We start from the raw sequence: 23,996 nt of genomic DNA, 5'->3' as shown, positions 1-23,996 counted from the left end.
GGCAGCACTGCAACTTCAGACATCCTGCAATAAAAGACTGCCTCAGAAGTGCTCACGCTGTCTTATCATTGTTAACTGAGGCTTCACCCAACAGTGCTTGTTTGATCAAGTGACAGTAAGGTTAAGCAAACTCTGTGTGCAAACCTTGTGTGCACACATGTCATCTGCTGAGCGTGATAAGGGCATAGTTTATGACGTTTGGCAGCAATTCTGCACTCATTAAAATCCTGTTTGGACAATGGGACATTCACAGTGGGTCAATTACATCCGTGTTTACAAAATTAACAAACGGCATTGACTTACTTGGAATGAATGGAGCGCTTTCTTATCATCAGTTTTACACTAACCTCTCCAAGAAGTATTATATTCCACATGGGTCTACACGGTTATCTGATATTCCCACATATAAATTTAAATCTCGTTTTCAGATTTTTCGGAGAATGTGGGAAGTGAGGGCAGAAAAAGCTCTCTGACTTAACGCTTTTGACATGAGTGAGGAAAGCTAAAAGCATGTAATTGAATAGTGAGTTAACCTATTCACCTTTGCTTTAACATTGCCACGCACCGCTTCAACTCAGCACTTAAGTAGGTGGATTTCCATTTCCATCACGCTGATGGCGAATTGAATATAAATGTGAATCACAGCCGACAGTGGCTGACATGCAATAATTTTAAGGGGTTTGCTGGATTTAGCGAGAATGCAATCAGTCTGAGCTGTACCAAGGAGACAAGATAAATATCTAGTGAAGTGAGTAATTATCAAAAAGAGGATAGAAGAAGTTCACTCCTTCATTCCTCTCGTAACATGTGCCCATACTAATTTATCCTAATTGAATTAATAGTCTTTCATTTCTAATTTGAACCTGTGTGAGATCAGTGATCGGCACAAAATACACATGATTGTCTAAAGGAAAATCAGCAGTCTAGCTAAAGAAACAGAGCTCAAAGTTGTAAACTCCACTTCAGCTATAATAAATTAAACAAACCAACTGTTTACAGTGTTTTGACAGTGTAAGAACGTCATGGAATTATTCTTATTGTGAGTAATGAGGGTGTTACTGTCTTCCTTTTGATCCAAACTGATCTATTTTTGGAATATTAACATTTGAAGCTCTTAAACTACTGAAACTACAACACGTTACTATATCTAGGCTGTAGGTATTTCAACAAATCTGTCCAGTTTACATAAGTCTGAAATGTGTTCTAGTATGGACAATTTTAACACTTTATGGCAGAGTACTTGGCTTTTTTCTTTTGTGACCTGTTTTATTGGTGTTATTGAAAAATACAGAAAGTTCAGGAGAGCACTTTGATTTCATTAATCCATTTTATTGTGCCATTGTGTGTTTGAGTGGCCTCTTCCCTCAATCTCTAAAAAGTGTGGCTCCACTGAACAATGTCCTGAACTAATCAAGTAGCAATCCTGAACTTATATTATATTTCCAAAGGAGTAAGTACAGTACTTATTTAGCAGTCTGATTGAAGCTTTCTGTGATTAAGTTCCAGCATCTGTTTGAAATTCATTCAAGTTTGGTTGTTGCTCCTGAAACTGAACAGAAAAACATCCTTTGACTGCAGAGAGCCACATTTTTTAAGACACAGTGATTCATCAACTGGACTTAAGCATGTCCCGCTGTTGCTGACTGGCTCGGTGTGTCCAGCGGGAGTTACATTTTATCTAGTGATGATTTATCCCTCTCCGCTTACCTTGAAGCTTGGTCTTGGGGATTTTCCCACAGGGCTTGGTGGCTGTGACAGTGGTTGCACAAGTCGCGTCCATAAGCGCTCGCTTCAGCACGCCTGTCCTGTTCTTCTTGCCCGTCGCCAGATCGCACTCCCCCCAAGCCTGGAAGTCGTACTTGCATTCCCCTTTGACACAGAGAGAAATCAGATACTTAATTAGACCCTTTTGTTTGGTGAAGCAGCTCTAAGGAGGCATGTTATAGAAGCGATCGAGCAGAAAAACACAGTAAAATGAAACACTGTAGCCTCTATTCTTTTAAAAAACAAGCAACCAATTGCAATCAGTCGATGAAATAAACCCCCTAAGCTTGAGAGGAATTGTGAATCATGCATTGTGAATGGCTGTTTGATGAGCAGTTTTAATCTACTTGGCTATTATCTCCTTCTTATCAATAGAAACTGTCCAAGATCTACAGAGCGAGTTCTTCATCATCACACCTCATCATCAGACGCTCTTATTAACAACAACATAAAGGATGCTTATAGCTTTTTGCTAACAGGAACAGATGGTGCTTCATAGCTATGATCCTATATTTCTAACTGTATATGATGACACCCACTAACAGATGAATGCAATCAAAAACAGGCTGGCTGCTGCTCAGCTTGGAAATAATGGACAGATATAATCTTGGCAGCTGAGTAGTAGAAGTACTTTTAGCAGCACTTTGAATAATTTTCACATATGTGCTTTTATTTGATATTACATTTAACCCATCTTAAACTGAAGTCCCAGAGGATGCCAGATTGTTCCAGAAAATGGCAGCAGTGGCTATGGAGTTGTTATAGTGTGTGTGTGCATGTGTGTGTGTGTGTGTACAAGTTTGTTTGTGTCCTGCATGCCCATGTCTCTCATATCTCCTTCCATTATTTTGTTGCCACTTTAGCCAGGCTCCCTTGAGGCTGTGACACTTATTCGTCAGCTTCCTCTCACACGAAAGCATCAGCCCCCCTGTCACTGCCTCTGAGATCCCAGGGTGCTCATCAGACGAGGGGAGAGAGGAGAGAAGGGGTGAGGAGAGGGAGGATGGAGAGCAGAGAGAGGCAGTGACGGGGCCATTGTTGGAAGAATCCCACAGGGACTTCCTGAGCATCCAACTTTAAAACCCCTGCGCCTCCATACCAACTGTATAATTTGTGTCTGCAAGAGAGCTTCCTTGCAGGCTCCTGGGAATTTAGCAGGCAGTTTTAAATGTCCTCTTTAAGATGTCACATACAAGGGGGCAAAAAATTGTGTGCACGCAATCAGTCATCATACATCCAAACAGAGTTCTGTATATCCGAATATGATTTATTAATGGTTTAAAAAGGTGTGTTACTTTAAAATGGCAGGATTCCTTCGGAGGACAGCAAATTTGTGAAAATATGGGAAAGATAACTAAAGTATAATTTTCTGAGGTATTGAATTTTTCATTAAGTAAATATCATCATAGTATATTGTTCATGAATTATGCCATTAAGTTTTTAGAATGACAATAATGATGATGATGATGATAATGATAATGATGATGATGATGATTACGATTACAATTATAATAATAACACCTCCTTTGATGCAATTATAGCTTGGATAATCTTGGGTTCACAGTTTTAACAACTAACTTTAATATTGCTACATTATATCCAATAAAAAGAAAATTAAAATATCCTAGGAAACTATCATTCTTAAAAAACTAATGTAATCTACATATTTATTATTTTTTTAATGGTTCTATATGCTTGTATTTTTATGCTTTTTATTTATATTTGGGGCAGATTCAAATTGTTATGGTTTGTGCATGTGCTATAATGTAAGTGTGTATGGTTGCATTTGGGGTTTAGCAGCAGAAATATAAAGAGAAACTCTTACAATTTAGTAATACATAACTTTGTACTATGACTTGGGGACTGATTTAAAAAGAATGGCCAAAATGAATGTAGCAGACACCAAGATATCCTGACTTTTAGTCCCTTGTATGGGTCAAGCCCCAGAATTGCTGGATCCTACATTCCCAGTAATGCAGCATGGTTGTGTATTTTGTTAGCCCCTCTGTGGCTGGTCAATTTCAACTCCACAGCTGCAGTTTACAGCTTCTAGTTATACATTTACAGTCTACAAGGCCAAACTGAGATAACAGTAATATAATGATGGCATCATTACTGTTTTTAGATTGGAGAGTTTCTTCAAGAGCTTCAGACGACAGTTATATGACAAGTAAACCAACTTTGATGTGTCAAATATGGTGAAGTGCCCCTTTAATAAGGCACACTCAGTGCCATGGAAAAAGCATTCCTCACAGATTCAAGTTATTCATTCCCACTCAGTGCTTTTCTGTTTCGGGTTTTATGTTTGTGCAGCCTTTGTACCACCGCTGTTCAAGTATTTTATGGTCTATTGAATAGAAACCTGTTTGCTCTAGTGTTGGTTACCCACATCACCTGCCACACAGTGAAGACTTTTCTTCTTTTTCGATCATGCTGCAGGCAACCCTCGCTCTAACGCATTTTGCACTTCATATTTTAAACACACCATTTATACTCCTTGTCTTACTCTGAATTGTTGTGTTGTACATAGTTACAAAAAAACTATTTTGTCCAAATGTTTCAAGTTGTTAAACTCCTGTTAACCTAGTTCTCATTAATTAGTGTTTAAGGATCTTTTGGGGTTTGAATTTTTCCCAAATGGGAACTTCAAAGTTTATGATTTGTCTGATAATAACACGTAAGCACAATAAATGTTGATGCTCAGTGCTTAGCGCTGCTTAGTCTATTATTTTACTAACAAAATAGTCTTTAAAATTCATGGCAAAGAGACATTTCTACTGAGTAGCACCTTATCTGAATACAGATAAGGTGCTACTCTACCATGCAGACATTGCGAGGTCTTTTCACACCAATTCTAATGCACTATGTGGGGTGTGTGCACCAAATGCTACACTATTCATCTTTTTAACTGGCCCTGATTTTAACAGCACACCAGGATTCCTTTTTCTCTTCTCATTTACTTTAATCACTTTTTATTTCTTTTCTTTTTGTCTTCCCAAGTAACTTTACACAGTTTAAAGGCCAGTGGAATGTAACTTATTGCTACTTCTCCCAAACTTTTAGCAGCTTTAATCTATATAGCCACTTAGCAGCACCATTATTTCCTGCAGGGTTTTCATCACAGCTTGTATCGAATTTGCTCATGCCAAAATAAGGTTTCAGAAGACCTATGAAAGTGAGACCTCTGTTTTTTTTTATTATTTGCAAACAGAAAGGAACTGATCATCTAAAAACAGATCCCACATTATAATCAGAGTTGCAAATGCCAAAACACATTCCTGGTTACAGATGTTTCCTGTTTTTAATCCACCAATCTAATGTACACGTCATCTCACTCACTCATCATATTCCACTCCCTAAAGTGTGTCTTAATTTCCTGCACTCTCACACCACACCCATTTGAGAATATCTCTGCATGTACACTATTTTTTTTTACTTTCACCAGAAATGAAATTGACCTTACAATACCATACAGGCTACTTCCTGACAAGCCTTACTGGGGGAACAAAAGTCCCTCAGGAATGTCACTGCAAGACATTTCAGCTCTGAAGGCTCCACAGTCTCAAGCCCAAAAAGCAAATGACAAAGCAGGATGATTATTCCTGTGTTTTCCTTGGCGATGTCTCACATCCTCGCCAGACATTTCTGATGTACCTCTAACTAGCTGGCATATCCATACCTATTGTGAAAATGGGACAATTGTTTGTGTGAATGACAGACCGCCATATATCAACAAGGCCAGAGGAATGGGAGCCTTGCATTTAAACAGAAGGAGAAAAGTTCAGTTTGTGTTGCTGCGTGGTAATTTTCTTAGCTCTTAGTTTCTGTATTGCTACTCAGCAAAGTTTGAATCTTAGCACTTCTCCCTCACCTCCAAACTTCTTCTTCCAGTTGCAGGGGATCTTGCAGCGTTGGGTCTTGATGGTCTGTTTGCAGTCGGTGCCAGTGCGTGTTCCCTCCCTGGTGCCGAGTCCACAATCACCCTCATTGGCTACACACACACTCCACTGCCATTCTCCACAGTCCGACTTGCGCTCCTTCTTTCCTGTGGGGCCAAATGGGCATTTTTAACACCAGCTAACCTCTTGCCAATATAAATGAAGTTGGAAGCAGGTCAAAAGTTTGTGTCAAGTCAAGTCAGGTTTATAAGGAGTCAGAATTCAAGTAAGTAAAGTTACACAGCAATCAAGTCACGTATAAAGTTTAAATTTTTGTGTCTTGAGTCTTAAGTTTTGTTATTTCTTCCAACCCTGCAAATAAAGTGTTAAGTTTAGTTTTATCCAAACAAATAAAAACGGCTATTAGCAGTGTTTATAGGAGCATCCATCCCCCTCTTGATGTTTTATGTTATTTCAGGGTAAGTGCAATAAGTGAAAGTGTTTTTACTGATTTTAAGACAAGGCAGTTTCATACTCAGAGGTAGATGTTAAGTGCTGTACAGAGAAGTAAAAGCAACACAATTCAAAGTTAAACAACACAACTGGAAAAGACCAAAGTACAAGAGATACAATTTACATAGAAATGGAAATTTGTAGAACAGAATAATAAACATAACAATAAGACAATTTCTTCAATGCAAATGAACTATTTTTATTAAATTTAAATTAGGTAGAATGTTGGTTTCTTCTCCCAAGTGGGATTCATCTGACTGATTTTGCTGTTTTGCAATATGTTGCTATTTGATACTGCTAAATCCTCACAGAGGACACAATTACTTTAACCCCAAAGGCATTTGTTTTTTCATTTTCACATATCTTTAAGAATTATGTCCAACTAAATGATTAGTTAACATTTTAACATAGTGCAGACTTTCAGGAGTGATAGCTCTTCATGTTATTCCATTTAGGGGAAATCAATTTCATGTTTGTGAGGTGAAATGAGTTTGTTGTTAAATTGCAGAATAATTTTACAAGTAATAGAGCAGCAGTAAGTCAAGGTGTCCTACTGGTGGTATTTTTCAGATGTTCCCTTGTAGTAATATTTTAAAACTAAATCAGAAAACCTAATCAATTCCTATGGATTTGATTTAATAATGCACATCATGGTGCTTGCTGTTTAATATGAATATAGCACATGGGAATATAAATATGCAGAGATACATTCATTCTATGTACTCATCTATAGAAGAAGAATGTGTGCTGATGTTTGAAGAATTCACCTTGTTTCTCTGCTTTGCCTCCTTCAGCTGCCATCACCGTTAGCACCAGGAGTGCCATCACAGCCACCCGTGTCCACTGCTTCTGTCCATGCATTCTGAAAGAGAGACAAGACAGCTGTTAAAGGAGGATCGTACTCACTTCACACAGATTAAATGCCAGTCTGTGCAATTAACGACTTGTTCAGAGATGTGTTTTTCAGCCTGCCTTGTCGATCTATAAGTCGATTGATGATTTCCTGTGTTCACTTCATTTTGAGAACTCTTGACTTTTGAGAACTTGCTAAAAAAATGTGTCTGAACTTGACAACATTTAGCTGTTTGGTAGAACAGAAGGAGATGAGCAACATTTGTCCCAAGGGACCAGAGAAATAGCTTGGGGAATATCCATCTCTCATCTGTTGTCATTTCCACAGCACTGGATTGCAATATCAACATTTTGATGCTCTGTACGGGCGCTATATCATCAGAGACAGATGTGTTTGCAGTCAGTCTCGAAAATCGCGTCACGGGTTGATAAAGTTGCCAAGTTACAAGTTTGATTTGTCAAAACTCTTATTTTTTCTTTCACCTTTACTTTGGATCAATGTCGTGTCATTCATGTTTTTGGACTCTTTGTATTCTCTTGGTTTCCAGTGTGTTTTCAGTCATTTGGTTTTGCCAAGTCTCATCAAGTTAGTGTAGTTATGTTTCTGCCTGTTAAACTAAGGTTTAATCAACACATGACATTGAGGCTGCATTGCTTGTCAAGGGTACTATCAATAAAGAAATGGATCCTTCTGTCTCTTCTCTGATAGATGTTTCTTTGTGGCACAAATGGGGCAAATGCCTAGTCTTCAAAGAAGCATTTGCTCTTTGATTTGCAAAGGAATGACACCCAGACTTGTGTTAATTATTGGTGTTGTGATTGAGGAATTGATTTTAGGGATGTGAAGCAAGGTTTTCTGCTATTTTTCACCATAAAAGCTTCAGTGGTCATTTAATTGCAGTAAGAAATAGAAATGTTTGTAGAGCATTGAAAGTTGTATTGTGAATTTTTCCCTTGAACAAGATGGTATAGATACAATTGATGTACTGTAGAAGTTGTTTTTATGCAAGTAAATGATGGCTGCTCAAGTGCAATTCCTCACTTTGTGCTGCCAGAAGATGACAACAGGCTTACTGAACTCTTCAATAGCTGCTCAAGGAAAGAATTACACTTGCTGCAGTAAAGTAAGAACAAAGCAAGATAAACTTTATTATATTGCCATTGTATAATATAAGCTGACATGGGAAAAATGTCCTTGGTCTCTACAGTATAATTCAATATTTGCACAGAGCTGCTGATTTTACAGACGACAAATGTAGCTGTTTTAAACTCAAACTAGTACTCCTGATCAGAATCTGGATCAGCAGAAAGCGTGACTGTCGCTATCACCAGTCTAACACACTGCAATGAAATTATTGTAGAAAACCCTCTCTCTTCAGCATTCCTGCCGTCTACTTGTCCTCATTTTTTTTTTTTTTTTTTGAGTGAAATCCTGCGGCGGACAGAGCTCTCTGAGAAGAGAGACAGCATGAGACTGAAGCAATTACCAAGTGTCTGACGCCAAAAACTCTCCTCTGTGCTCAAATTCTTGTAGAAAGGTTGAACCTGGCAAAGAAATAATATCCATTTGTCATTTTTAATTAATCATGAGCTGGCTCTGGTGCCCTCATTCCATTGTGTAATGGACTTACGGTACATTCCCAACTTTTCATTTCACTCACTTAAGACGTCACATAAGTTAAGTCTCAGTCTGTTTAGAGGACAGAGAAAGCTTTTGAAATTCAAATCAGGTATTCAAACCTTGCGTTTAATTATTAGATGTCATTTTAATGCATTTTATCTAAGATTTAATGTCTCCTAGCACTTCTTTGAAATGTATAATGAGCCTTATGGCTGCAAGCATAGTCTGCCTGCCAAGAAAAGTCACCGGGATCCTTCACACGATTCATTTTATTATTTTCTGACTGTGACAGCTCACAGACAAACCCTGTTTTGATTAAATACTTCAGACTCTATCTCCCAGTTTCTTAATGTTTATTCATTTTAAAGGATTTCAACAATTCATCTCCATAACCCAAAAAAAGGGAAAAAAAACATCAAATAAGAACTGTAAGAAGTACACACAATGAGTTCTAAGAGTTTCAGAGAGAAACTCCAATGAAAGCTCCCAGATAAAGATCATTTCCCTCCCAAAAAAGGGCACTGTCGCTTTTCATGAGATAAGAAAGCCTTTTCCTCAGTTACTCACACAGAGTGATGGGCTCTTGGTGCAGTGCAGAAAGGGTATGGGGCTGAGGACTTTGAATGAGCACTCTATAGAGCAGGTTAGAGAAAGAAATAAGTCTCGGAATTAAACTGATTTCACAATTTCCTCTGTAGCCGGAGAATCCTGTGATATGACAGGTTTCTCCTCCTCCAGAGGTCAATAAATTAAACAAGAAGCTCACTCACAAGCATGTAGCTCCAATTTCCGGAGCATGACAGCACCTATAATGGATGACTGGGTGAATCGGAGCATTTGACTATCATTTGGCAGACATGTGTGCTGCCTGTGTAACACTTTGATAAGAGGCAGTGGGGATTGCCAACCTAAAGGACGTCCACTTGTGCTTTTCTATAAATGCCCCCCCCCCCCCTCCTCTTTTTCTTCAACACACAGACAGTTAGACACACCTACAGCTCTACACTTCCTGACAGCTAGAAGGGGAGCATTTCTTTTCTTCCAAGTCTCAGCCCCTGGCAACCTGACCACGACTCACTTATTGCCATGACTCTCAGCTCCTTAATTTGACTAACCAGCAGGGGTTTATCAGCTCAATTCACCACCACCCGTCGACTCACATCATTCTTCCTTGTAGCCAACAAAGAGGGTGGTATTTCATGTTTCTTTTAGGGGTGATGCTAATTAATTTTGCTAAATTATTTATGTGTCCAGCTGTAGTTGATACCCAAGTAGCTGGACATAGGAGAAAAGTCAGAAGAGAAGAGGCATTGATCATTTGTCGCCAGAATCTTAGTGTGGTATTTGATGCAGAATATTGCTATAATACCTCAAGGTAAAGTGAAGTGAAACTCTCTGAATGAAAGAAAGCCATTTAATGCCTCAAAGTATAAGGTCACTGTAGTGTCACGTATAAAGGACAGTGGTTATTGTTAAATAAAGATGAGAAGTCAGGATCTGCAGTTTTTGGGTCTTCAGTACAGCTCCAAGAAGCGTAAGCTGTGTGGCCGTTGTTAAACTTGCATAGACTAGACTTTTTTTTCTGCGCGTGCATTGAAATATTAAATAGATAAGCACTTTCCAAGCATACCTCACAATCGAAAACTACTCTTTGTACAGTATCGTCACAATTTAAACCACTAGGTCCAGTTTTCAAGCCACAATAAAATAAATTATTGTGCTAGTTGAGCAGCTTTCCTCGCAACAGTTGACCCTCAAAAAACATGACATTATGTTTCAGGCCATAGACAATGATTGGTGTAATGCCATCACTGTAGCGAAAACAGACAGAAGAACAGAAGAAAAAGAAGAGCACACGGTTCTATTTTTCCAAATGCGAGCAGCAACTCAAGAGCTGAACAAGCAAAAGCAGTGTTTTCTGATTGGATGTAAGTTAAACACCCATGTTCACATTCCTTATTATCTCTGCTAGCAACCTCACACACTTACAAGTACACAATGGATAAACACCTTTCTTGATGTGTTAAGGAGCTGTCAGTGGCTGGGATGTATGGTGCAAGTGAGAGAACTGCCACACAATGGACACGAGTATGTGATAAGGTTAAGGAGCTACTGAAATGAGTGTGATGTCTGTTTTTTGTCCCTGTTTGATGCAAGAATGATGCAGGGAGAGCTGGGGAAAATTTCCATTGGTTGTAGTTTCTTTGCTCTCTTTTCAGAAAATAATGTACCTTTTTATGTAAATTTCCAATAACAGACTTTACACAATTTCAGAAAATAATTAATATAACCATAGAGCCAAAGGCAACCCTTCCATAAAGCAAAGGAGAGACAAAAAATACCTCAAGTCTTCAGAAGTGAGGAATGCTCCACATATATTAAAGTTGGAGCTAAATACAATCACTTTAATCATTGGCTTGCAATTATGTTCAGTGAAGTAAAGTCTACAATACAGATAATCCTGAAATCTAGTTAACTTCCCCATTGAATTGTGTGGCAGGAACTGGAGAACAGTATGTTTGCAAACCTTCCACCGTGGGGGTTACTTAAGCAGGAACATCAGAAACCTCCAGTGGTCAGTGTGGCTCATGAGCCAGGGAAAATTAGTCCTATCAAACCCTCCATTTGCCCCATTGATCCAGACACAGTAGTGGGTTCCTGGTGAAGGGAGTGGAGGAGGAAAGCCAATACTGACCACAAATCGATGGACCTTCAGTGACTCTTTGTGTGCTCCAGCAAATACACACACAAGACGATCCACCTATTCGAAGACAAACACCAGATGCAAAACACTCTCCATCTCTCTGCTCTCTCTCATTAGGACTGACGTAATCCCTGCTGAGAACATAAAGGAGAATCTATTTATACTATCAAATCCTTTGCTTGCATCTGATACGATGGCAGGAGGTGATGGAGTCGACAGTGCAGGAATAGAGGACAGAGCAGTTTAATGAATCAATTATGAGGCCCAAGAAAATGGTAATCACTCAGGTTATTAGCTGCACTGGCTGAGTGAAACTGATTTTCACCATTATCATTCTGTGAAGAAGTGATTTTGGTTTCATTCATTTAAAATATTAATCTCTCAAAATCCACTTCTCCATCAGATAACTTATCTGAATACATATGGAGAGCATGTAATTAAGCAACAGCTCCTATTTGGTGTGTTAGTGATGAAAACAAATATTATAATAGAGCACATGTATGATTTTAATATCACTTAGCTGCGTATGAATTATACATGTTTTTTTTAATAAGTCTTTACCCCCGGAGGTAACAAATCAAAGACTGGAGTTTTACAAAGGCAAATCTTCCCCAGCTCTCTTTCGTAGTGCGCCTTTCACATTAGCTCTGCAGTACATTAAAGCACACTTTAAGCAATATAAAACTGAAAGAGAACATTATTTCAAATTTAAAACATCAGATATGAGCCTGTCTACCCAAGAGGAAGGTTGCCAAATTTGGCTTACATTCGGTGACAGATGCCATCTAGTGGCCGTAGTAATTATAACCCGGAGACGCAGTTCAGATTACGCCTATAGAAGGTGACAAATTTCCATATTCGGAGGTCGCAAAAAAATTGACTTAGTTGGCTGTTTGTTTCCAACCGCAAGTCAGGACAGCTTTTGAAAAACGTAACTATGATTGTCATGGTGTTTACTGTTGCCTCGACAATGAAAGTTGCCTAGCTTTAAAGAAGTAGAAACGTTAAACCACACCACATTTCAAGTGATCATTTTAACCCAAACCACAACCTTTCCCTTACCCTAACCAACTGATTTTTGCGCCTAAACCTAAACAGACCATAATAAAACATCATTATTTTTTAACAATGATTTGTAATGGTTTAGGAAAGCACAGACAAAGTATGTTGTCCTGCCAATTAATGCTGAAAGAGGCAGCATATTAGAAAACACACCTATGAGTTGTTCTGAGGCGCATGGTACAAACAATTTAATGTATGTGTTGTGTTTTAATTTGGAGGACTTGTTGTCACATATCTGGTTGTAGTAGAAACCGTAAGTCATTTTTTTTGTGGAAAAAACTTGAGACACGAATTATTATTCAAAGTAGAGTTTTTTAAATACATCTTAAACTATGTCTGGAGGGGAATTTTAAAATCTGGGGGCAACAATGGCCTCATTTCTTTATTTTCACTATAGTTGGAGCCCCCTAAAGGGCCTCTCTAGGCTCAGCCATTATGTTTGAGTATCAACATAAGCCTTTTGATATGGCACATCTTTAGTGATTTGTGAAATGGAAGGTAAACCTGTGGGGATCCTGCACTGAGTCAGACTTGCAACACATTACAATTCTAATTCACACAGCCTATAACAGGGGAGGAAGCCTGATAGCGGGCCAGACAGCAGTGAGCCGCCACACTCCACCTATCTCATCTGCAAAATAAAAACAGGGATAGGAACCAGCCATGTTTCATGACTAAAGGCGGACTTACTGAGACACTGAACAACAAGCCAGCGAGAACACCTCCCCATGTATACCTCCTGATATGCAGAAGCTTGTGGATGGTAAAGACAAAACATGCTGCAATAAGCATGTTTTAGTCTTGTGCAATAAGCTGTTTTTCCTAATTTCGCCCCCTAGCCTTTCCGTCTTTTGATAATCACTTTTAGTTTTGGAGGAGCATTTCACATGAGTTTGCAATCGGAAGGGGGGGATGAAAAAGTCATTTTGGTCAGATCAGTTTTAAGTGCAAAAAATAACCCAGGAAAAAAGAAAGAACTGACCATCTTCACCTAACTCTTTACTATGCAGAAGTTAAGCATTCCAGTCACAGGTCTGTGTCCTAGTGCTGAGCACAGAGCCGGAGGAGAGCACAAACACACACAAAGCCGAGGTAGGGCCAAACAACACAAAGGCTTGCAGTCTAATGGGAATGTACGTGAATCTCTGCTTAGACAGGAGTTTCCAAACAAGCCTGTGTGCAGCTTACTGTACCTGCGTGCTTCACATCCCATAACAGCACATACCTGGAGCATAAACCACAAATCTTTTCCTCCATCCTCAATCAATATAAACTGTTGGTGAACCCTGACATCAAAACTGAATCAGGTAAAGTCCCTAAATCCACTCAAAATTACAGGATTTAATAGAGAAATTCAAAGAATTATGTAGCTGTAAACATGGTACTTGGCTTGAGCTCTTATTCAAACAATTTCACTGATGATTGAGATCTAACGTAGCTATAAATCTTGTTTTTGCTGCCCTCTAGTGGTTTAAGTTATCATCACGCTATAGTAATGTAGATGTTTGATCAGTTTTCAGTTTTTCAGCTTAAGTCACACTAAAATAAATTCTTATGTGATCTTGTTGAATTTTTTGCTCCTTTTATTGTGTTAGTGTTGATGATGTTTTCTTGGTTTTTAACTTGCTCCTTACCTGGATAATTAAATGTAAAAAATTTATGAAGGACATTCCACATGGACTTTTTTGCTTAGACTAACTTATATTGGATATTTAGTGGGGGGGAAAAAAAGCAGTTTGTATGGTTAGGTGTTTGTTGAACTTTAGTTGAAGACAGAGAATAAAGTGTCCTTGGGAAAAAGTCAGACAGGAAAAATACACTTCTGAGTGGCTTTCCCATCTTGGTAGTTGTGATTCAAGAGAGGAGAGAAGACACAGGACATATTGAGAGGATTTATTTCGGAGTTTCTCAGTCCGTGTGTTCCTTGAGCTGAGCTTTTGAGAGATTCCAGCACAGATAAAACGAGACTAGAGTATTGACTAGAGGACACAGGAAGAGACAAACAAGTGTGTAAAAGTCAAGTGCATAGCTCAGCACATGCAACCACAGGAAACAGCGAAATAAAAACTAAAAGGCATAGTCGTGTGTTTTGTATTATGGGAGCAAAATAGATTAATACATAAACTGTATAAAAGACAGCTAAGGAAAATGCTGCTCAGTGGATTAATACCACCGGGTTTGATAACAACTGCCAAAGAAGAGAAGTGAATCATTTCTCATGGGGCCATACAGGAGGACGCCCTAATTGATACATACCACCGTTTCTCATGTGTTTAGGTGCAGATGATTAGAGGAAAATGCCACACATCTTCTGACTTGTGTTTTGTAAAGGTCAGACAGTGGGGGAGAGCCTGTGTGGAGAGGGTCTCCGCTATCTCCCAGAACAGCCCTGGAGGAGCCCCCAAGGAGCCACGCACCGGAACAAAAAACAGCATGTGTGGCGCTCAGTGTGTGTGTGTGTGTGTGTGTGTGTGTGTGTGTGTGAGTGTTGTGTTTGAGGCCAAGTCTTGAAAACAGTTTGAACAGCAGTGCAGAATGATGGCCTTGTTTAATGATAAAAACACAATAATAAGGATGACAGACAATGACTCAGTGAGAGCATTGGAGCCGAAACAGCTGAAATTGAGGACCTCTGTTAATGCTTGGATGCTTCCATTACACTAATTATATTATATCTACGCCTCCAAACACCCACTAAGTCACTTATCCTCCCACTCATCTCCGTGCCCCTTTTCTTTATTATGAGCCCCATAATATCACTAGTACAACTCCAGTAGCTCTCCATTAGCCTCTTTTAGGATCATGAAACTGCAATTCCCCAAACAAGACTCCTTCAGTTTCTTTTTTTTCTTCTTCTCTCTTTTCTCTTCAGCTCTCGTATATTTTAGCCATGTTATTTACATGGTAAAAAAGGCTCTTCAAAGAGAGCCAGGGGGGAACACAAGTGGATTAAACTTTCAATAAGGACTTCTTTTCAGGGTAGACAGGTTGGTGAAATACCGAAAAACAACCTTCTTTTAGTTATGGCTCAAGGGGTAAACATTTCAAACAAATACTTGAGAACCTTCAAATTAACGAAGCTGTGACAGATTGCCACTGTTAAAGTTTTCTCTCAATTTTAATGAGCAGACCTGCTTTCAGTTCCATAGTGCAGTGTGCTGTATGTGTGTATCAAATCACCACTGTGTGTTTAAAATGTGTCAAAAATGATGCTGCTTATATTGGGCCCTAAAAAGTTTATATTTTAAAGATAACAACAAACTTCAGGGGCTCCGAATGTCCCAAATTGTCAAAATTGCAATTACTCATTTGATTAGTTGCATGTTTTTGTTTGTATTTTTTGGTAATACGCACACTAAAACACAATTAAAACTTGGCCTTGTCTTATTAGACCTTCTGTCAAATAATATATCAATTGATTTTAATGTTATGTGGCATTTAAACACATCTGTTTAAGGAGCTCAAAAAGGTCCATAGTTGATTTTTGGCCCCTGCATGTGGAAGGTTCATTCATTATATTTCTATAATGCTTTATCAAAATGAATTAGACCATTTTTGACATTATTGCAACCAAGCAAGACTTAGTTTGTAGCTGCTTTTGCAAAAAAAAAAAAAAAAAAAAAACACATATAAAAGTGCAACAGTTTTTGTGTGACTTTGCAATATGTGGCAATATGTAAAAAGTCATTGTTCACAAAAAGAGTCAGAATTTGATGATTCATTTAAAGTTGGCACATTTTAGTTCATTTTTGCATTCATAAGACCACAAACTCATGAAGTGACTGTCTTGTCTTCACAAAAACACTGACTTCAGGTTTGTCTCCAGCTGCAACAGTATTCAAAAGTATTAGGTTTCTCCATTTACTGAATGTCAAAGCTAAAAGGCTAAACACTGATAGATGTACCGCCTTGAGAGAATATGCTGAACAAGGCTACACAGTGTGAATATTTTGAGTCAGCAGGGTTTGATCATGCTGATATGGGTGTGCTCCATCCACAGCTTTCATCCTGACCATTAATCTCCATTCCTCTCCTTGAAGAATGCTATGCAGCTGGATCACCTGTGTACTGGCTTGTGGTTTCGGGGGACGTCTTATCACCACTCCTTGTCCTTTCTTGCTTTTCTCTCTCTGTTCGGTGCCTTTTGATTGCTAGAAATAGCCAGGTTTGTTCCCTTCAGATCCTGGCTGTCTGGCTACTGGACCTGTGCAGTCTGATCCCCCCTGACAGCCCCAGAAACAGAGCTCCATCCCTCAAGCCCCACACTGTTAGCATCAGCAGTCACCGCCTCCCTCTTTCCTTCGCTCAGACACTCACTCCCACTCTTGCCCACACTCTCTAAAAGCGCCAATTTGGAGGTGTCTGTCTAATTGAATAGACAGCATTTATCGTTATGTGTGTGTGTGTGAGTGTGTGTTTGTGTGTGTGGTCCTCTCAGGCATCCACTTAAAGCACCTTGAGTCACTTGTTCATTAAAGTATGCTGGATGAGAAAGCCTTTGCACACAGCGTGGGCAGTTTTGGCCGTCTTTTGATTAAGCCATCTTCCTCTTTTCTTTTTTTTTCTCCCCCATCCTGTCTGGCCCCCTCCCTCTATCTGTTCCCTTTTTCCACTTCTTATTTAATCTATTAGCAGAGAAATGTACAGAGAATTTGTATTCCTGTCCACTTGAGTGCATCTCTGTTCATTCAATTTTGCTTGTAAACAGAGTTTGGAAGTTCACATTTCAGAGTGGAAAGGCAGTGACACAGTGACAGCTTATTAAAGAGCCCAGAAATCACAGACTTCTTGAAAGGGAGAATGCACTTAATGTGCAGTGGATTAAGGCAAAATAACGCTGCTGCAGAGACTCCCGCCAGTCACGACTCACCCATGAATAATACAATAAAATGCTAAATATGAATAACGGTTTAGATTTTTGAGGTTCAACACAATCTACAGGTTTGTTTCAACTGCATCAGAGTATATGTATGATTTAATTTCATGTCAGTGAGTCCTCAGTGCAAATAATTAAAGTCAGTGGATATACATTAATAACTGTATCACTTGCTTCCTGGATGCTGGATGATATTCTAACCAAAATCTTCTGAATTTTAAACACTCATCCCTGGCAGTCTTGAACACGACTGTAAAAAGTTTTGGGGTTTTATTTTCTTTTTAGTTAGTTTTTCCTACTTCATCCTAATTCAAATCATATCATTCAGTTCATTGCAAACATTTGTTGTCACAGTTTTAAGTTAAGCAATTTTTTGATTATTCATCATTCATTATTCATATTGTTAAACTTCTTATAGTTTGAATCCAAGGCTGAAACTGTGGCTGGTTTCAATTATTTCATTTAGTTAAGAATAAAACTATGCCTAATATAAACAAAAACTAAATGATGCTATTATAACATGATTACTGTATATCTGTGGATTTCCTGGTATGCCAGTACGCTTTCACCCAGAACGTTACTTATTTTATATCACAATTGCTCTGACAACAACACTTTGAGTCGGTCAGTGACACGATTCTGTGTACTCAGTTCAGCTTGAGGATTTGGTGCGGAAGACCTTCCCTGAATAGAAAGGTTTTTAGGCCTTTTTAAAAAGAAATCTGTGCTGCACCAAGATGGTTAAGAAGGCTGTTCTACAAGCAAACACCCCCACTTCTCAGAAACTGAGACAAAGATCTGTTAGTCACAATAAATTCCAATAGTTAACAGTTTTATTGTTTAAAAAGAATTAGATTCAGTCCAATGAAACCTTTCAAGTACCTCTTGCAGCAAAACCCACTTTTCAGCTGTTTATATGCCATATGCTCAGTATCTTTCAAACATTCTTGATTTTGCCAAAATACCAATAAATCCTCTTATTCCTTGTCAGTCCTAAAGCCCAGCTTTCTTAAACTTGCAAAAAAAAGGCATATAAAAAGTGGTCCTGCTCACATCTTTGAGATAAGTTTCATGTTTGGTCATGGTGAAATCTTGGTGAAAAGTTAGCATTGAACTCTCAGCATCAATGAAGGTTTCTCATACTCAGGATCTGTGCTGTCAGAGCTGGGCAGAGAAGTTTGACTCTGATGATGTGGTCCTATCAAAATGAAAGCACTTCCACCAAATCAATCAAATTTTAACTCTGTGTGATGTTGAGAGACTTTCCTCTGCTTCAAAGTGTGCATGCCAATCCAGCTGTGTGACTTCAATATTTGTATGTGATCGTTGAGCCACATCAAAGAACTCATGGAGGAAAAAATAGATTTTTTAGTTTCTGTGCACAAAGAATGTTTTTGCATTTAAAAAAAGACCTCTGTTCATACATATCTCATTTTTAGGTAAAGTGCAAATATAAAAATGCATAAATTATGTGTCAACCCTAACCCTAACCCTACCTTTCAGATTATTTCTTATAACCTCAAAATTCATATCATAGCTCCCCTCATTTTTATAACTTTAAAACTTTGTTATGGTGCTTTCTTAAACCTAAAGTTTGAGTCTCAAATTTTGTCAAACCAAACCCAAATTAGTTCCAAAATTTGTCAAGGTACTACCAAATTCCAGAATTCTCAAATGTTGTCTGTGTCAGCTTCAAATTAATCGAGAAAAAGGAATTATGGGACATTTTAAGGGAACAAATCAGGGAGTGTATTTTTGAATATTTAAGTTATAGCAAAATAAATTGAGGGATATCTGATTTAAGAGCCCCCTAGTGGCTGAGGGGCACAAAGCAGAAATGTAGTTTGCTTATTTGGGCTGCAGGCTGAAGGTTTGGTGCGCCACTACAGCACAGGACTCAAATTCAGTGCAAAACTACATATCGTATACCACACACTAGATGGAAGATATTGCTCATCCTCTGGATATAACTGTGATTTTTGTCTCAGATAACTTACATCTACCACCTACGCACACGCCAACATTTCCCTACAGAGGTTTCCACCCACTTCCCCCAAACCAGGCGTCATACTGCGATGCTGAGAGGAAGCACGACTATAGCTGCTGGTGGAGCGATAAAGCCTTAAGGTACCTGTAATCCCACACAGCTGCTCACTGCATTATGGTGGTGCAACATGTCCTACAGCAGAGTATAGGACCAGGATTAACAGCAGACTGAGAGCATGTACTGTAAGAGTAATACAGTGGATTATACTATCAATTTTGTTGTTTTGTTATCATAGGTGCTGAGGATTTCTTTCTCGTTTTCTCCTGAAGTTTGACTTTCCACAGGTGGTGCACTTCTGCTCAGACCATCTTTCATTCATTTTGTACAATTCAGAATCCTGTTTGAAACATCTATTGCAACACAGAGCAGCTGTTTAGAGCAGCAAACATAAGCTTTTATCAGTTCATAAGAGCAAAATCCAATGTCACAGATTACTACTTGTAAAAACTCTGTGAAAAGTTGTATATTTCATCAACTGAGTTGTCTAAAACTTTTGGCAGGTAAGTATGTGTAGACTTTGTTTTGTACTATATGGAGCAAAAGCAAGAGTATGAACTCAAACTCCAAGTATTACTCAACAGATCAAATAAAATAGATGCCATTCAGGGAAAAACTCAATATTTTCTGTTCATAGGGAGAAAAAATAGCCTCACAAAGCAAACTTTTCTGTCAGTGCGATGTCTGTAAAGGCAAAGGCAAAAGGTGTTCATCAGAGTGATCCCGCATGGTCTGAAGATCCATGTCAATTATAGCCAGCCACCGCTCTTCACTTAATAGAGTACAATGGAGCGTCAAGGTCAGTGCATGGTTGGAAATATACAAGTGCCAATGAGCTGTGGATGCAGGATACAGAATGTGCTGCGCTCTACAGTCAGAGCATAACATCACCTCATGTGGTGGATATTTTTATCCAAAACACATTACAGTGCAGTACCTGCTAGATTCTGCTAGACAGACAGATTAAACAGGTTTATGCATCAAGTTTTGTAGAAAATTACATTGGATGTGAGGGTAATGTGAAGCAGCAGGGGGCTATTTTCTGTTATCGCTGCCTATGCCTATGTTGTTGTTTGTAGTGCAAGTCAAAGATGGAATAATTTACTTTTATACATTTGAGTTCATTTGGTATTCCTGTATTACCAACTGGAGTATTGCGCTGTGCTGCATGCGAGTCAAGAGAGAAGATGTGAGTGAAAACGTCAAAGGATTCATTAATGTTCCTCTCCCACCTCATCCTCCTCACATTCAGCCTGCAAATCTCAGGCATCTTGAGGGAAGCTGTGGTGACAGCGGTGGCAACATTAGCTCGGGAGACACGCTAAACTGTACTGTCACTGAGACGCTCACGAGACAAGGAGTTTTGACTGTGTGACATCAACACAAGACAATAACTGAAAAAAGTCTATTTAGCAAAACAAATTGAGGTGGATAGCTTTGACAGCTCTTCCTGCCATTTTGAGAAGATGTAACACCATGTTTACAGTATAAGTGTTATGCTGCTGACAAGGATACTGAAGAATATATATATATATATATTACAGTAGGCCATATGATACATATATATATTTACCCATCACATTCAAACTGATTCTCTCCTGAGCCCACATACTATGAATCAGAGGTCCTTTTATGTTTTTTTCTCTTCATACCTTCTTGAAATAGGTATCAAGAGCACAGGCCTATAAAGTGCCTGATGTTGACTAACAAAAGATGGCTTCTTTGTTTCACTGAAGCACCAGAGCCCCACTGGTTCCCTTGTATCCTGTGTGGCAGTAGAACAAAGCTCGACTGCAGATTACGAAAGCCTCACAAAGGCAAACAGTAGTAAATTTCCCTCCAGGCTGAGGCTTACCTCAGATCACACGGCAGCAGTGGAGAGAAATACAGTTCAGCATCTGCAAGATGCACATCACACACCCTCAACCAGTCAAGGACCTCACAAGCCATCCCTGGAAAAAACCTATTGATTTTAAAATGACAATAATAGTTGGTCTCTACAGCCCAGAGTCGCTATATTACCTCGATATCCGTCCAATTTCAGGGATGACTGCAACCGAGCGAGTTTACGCTTTTTAATCACTAACCTGTGTGATTTGGAAGGAGGCAATCATCAGTAGTCATTTATTTTCTCTCAAGGACACCACTCAGTGACCCTTCAATTGGCACCACATGTGTCCAACATGCTGGAGGCAGGTGTAGACTCACTGTTAATTATTATGCACATGTCCAAACTCTCTGTTTGATTCCCATCTCCAGTTTGAAATGTTTGGTTGATTAATATTCACCCACACTCTGCTCCCAGGTGGACAACCTGCAGAGAGATGGGAGTTTTAGGTGCAGCGTTCAATAACAGTGTTTCTCTGCTACTTTTGGTCGGGGATTTGTTCCTCCCTGCAGTTTTTCCACCTCAAATACCCTCAGCAGCCTGTCTGTAACTTAAAGATAGCTGGAAAGAGTTCAGGTGAACTCTCGGTTGTGTTTTTGTTATTTATATCCTTGCAAACTTCTTTAAGTTTCTGGCTGAATAAGGTACATATTATACATATTGACACTTGTTCTGCTGGAAAATTCCTCGAGCAGAACAACACACTGACAAGTACTTTAAATCATTATTTTTTTGCTTAAATTAAGTGGAAAAAATCGATCTGTTGAGAAAATTTCAGACTAACTTCTTTTACCGACTTCTTTCAACACATTCCAGGAAAAAATGATAGAAACACGGGAATCTGAGTTGTCCCAGCAGCAAAATCTGTTAAACTTGCTAAAAATTGCTAAAAAATTAAATTGCACAGCTTCATTAATAAAAGATCAAAACTGAATGTAACTCACTGGTAACTCCTCGCTGTGAAATATTTCGGCATATTCACACTGTTAACTTACTCCTCTACACCTTCCCTAAGATCATTAAATTATAACAGCTGTAGGTGGATGTTTGAAATTAGATTTTGGTGCTAAATGATGATTAAAATGTCCTAGTCCCACTTCACTTCTCCTCATGGAGCTAGAAAACTGAAATATTATTTTTTTTCAGCAAAGTCAAAAGCAGTTTCTTCTCAATGGGAGGCAGATATTTGAAGTGAGGAACTGTTTTGATGATGATATTGGTTTCTTTTAGGCTCTCATTATCTTGTATCCATAATGGCCCTGACCTCTTATCTGCACTCTATTGCAGTGCTTGCATTTAATGGCACTCACAATCAGCATCCTTTCAAAGATATATTCAGCATCCTTTCAAAGATATATTCCACTCTCTGTGTGTGTTTTCTACAGTACCTCAAACAATAGCAGAGATGGCCTTAACGTTTAACTTGCCTCACTATCACACTGTATGTGTGTCTTTGTTTCCTACTGCTCGATGTCCCATTGATTTCCTCACAGTGATTCTCCAGCTTAGACTGGACTAATATCCATGCCCCCCCGCCCCCTTCACTGTGATCTCCATGTGAAGGTGTTCAAAAGCCTTTTTTTGCAGTGTAGCTGTCATATCGAGTGGATGACCTCATCAACTACACACTGGCCTCTACTGGGTGAAATAAGTTATTGCCTGAGGAAAGGGAAGCAGAGGAAGGGTGGAGATGTTTTTTGGGGATGATAGGATCATTTCAAATGGGTTTCTGTAGATGGAAGATGTCAGCAGCATTAAGGTTTCATTTGAAAATATCATCCATGTTGATGGGTAGTTTTAGAGTATGATGCAGCGCAGAAATGAAAAAATCAAGTTTCTCTGTTACTTCTTGTGAACCTGCGTGTCCTCTCATCTCCCCAAAACACTCTTTTTGGCAGGCTTTGAATTACCTGCACTCATCCCTGCCTAAATTGTTCAAATATGTTAGAAGTTGATCAAACAGAAGGGCTTTCGGAGCGCGAGGCTGACAGAGCTTCCCCTGCGGGCTGTTGGGGATCAGACATGAAAACAGGGAAAGAACAAAGGCTTGTCGGGACTGTTAAAGACGACTGGACCACAGCAGCCCATCAAAATTCATTCAGTGAAACAGGCGTGAAATATCCACCGACTGCAAGCTGCTCTGAAACATGTCAAAACTCCACTTCTGTCTCTCAGAAAATACAGTGTCAAAACAGGGAGATACGATGAGACGTTCATCATCATACATCACTTGCTGTTTGTCCTCCTCAAACATAAATCAGTAAATACAGTCTCTGTAAAGTCGTGCTTTTATCTGTTAATATTTCACAAACATTTGCTGACGCTGGTCATTTGAACTGATTTATTCTCTCCTGATTCATTTAGAAGAGATTTTTACTTTATTAAATGTTTGACTTACTACTAAACTTGTAACTAATATCAGTTAAAGATGCACTAATCAATACTGATAAAGTAACAATAAGTCAAATGACTAATATGAAAGGGGTTGCTTGCAACTAAGAAGCTCCATAAACTGGCTATACACCACCAGCCCAGTACCATGTGGCATACAAAAAAAGTTAACAATAAGTTGGTGAAAATAGTGTAGCATTTAGCTGCTAAAGGGCCAGGAGGAGACTACAAACAGAGCTAAAAGCAGAGTGAATATTGACTTAAAATTTTCAAGTGGGCAGACACGCAACTCAAAGTGAACGCTGAAGTTGCTCCATTTAGATGTGAACATATTTTTCATCACAATTTTATAAGCTTATGATATGTCATTTTTCATTTATGGCTTGTTCTGCTGCCACCAAGT

At 38.9% G+C, this 23,996-nt stretch overlaps 1 protein-coding gene across 1 annotated transcript in view; it reads right to left on the bottom strand.

Moving 5' to 3' along the window:
- ptn (pleiotrophin) overlaps window positions 1-23,996 on the bottom strand; it is a 40,568-nt gene that overhangs the window by 5,728 nt on the left and 10,844 nt on the right. Inside the window, exons 2-4 of the mRNA XM_053313903.1 lie at window positions 6,923-7,017; window positions 5,636-5,809; window positions 1,708-1,869 (exon numbers count right to left, since the gene is read on the bottom strand). Coding sequence (XP_053169878.1) covers window positions 1,708-1,869; window positions 5,636-5,809; window positions 6,923-7,016 — 430 coding nt within the window. The 5' untranslated portion in view covers window position 7,017. The remainder of the gene's footprint in view (window positions 1-1,707; window positions 1,870-5,635; window positions 5,810-6,922; window positions 7,018-23,996) is intronic.

Source organism: Scomber japonicus, chromosome 23 (genome assembly GCF_027409825.1).
Source record: "Scomber japonicus isolate fScoJap1 chromosome 23, fScoJap1.pri, whole genome shotgun sequence".
Lineage (NCBI taxonomy): Eukaryota > Metazoa > Chordata > Actinopteri > Scombriformes > Scombridae > Scomber > Scomber japonicus.
Note: the sequence above shows the minus strand (reverse complement) of the source record. Positions and strands in the feature narration are given on the sequence as shown.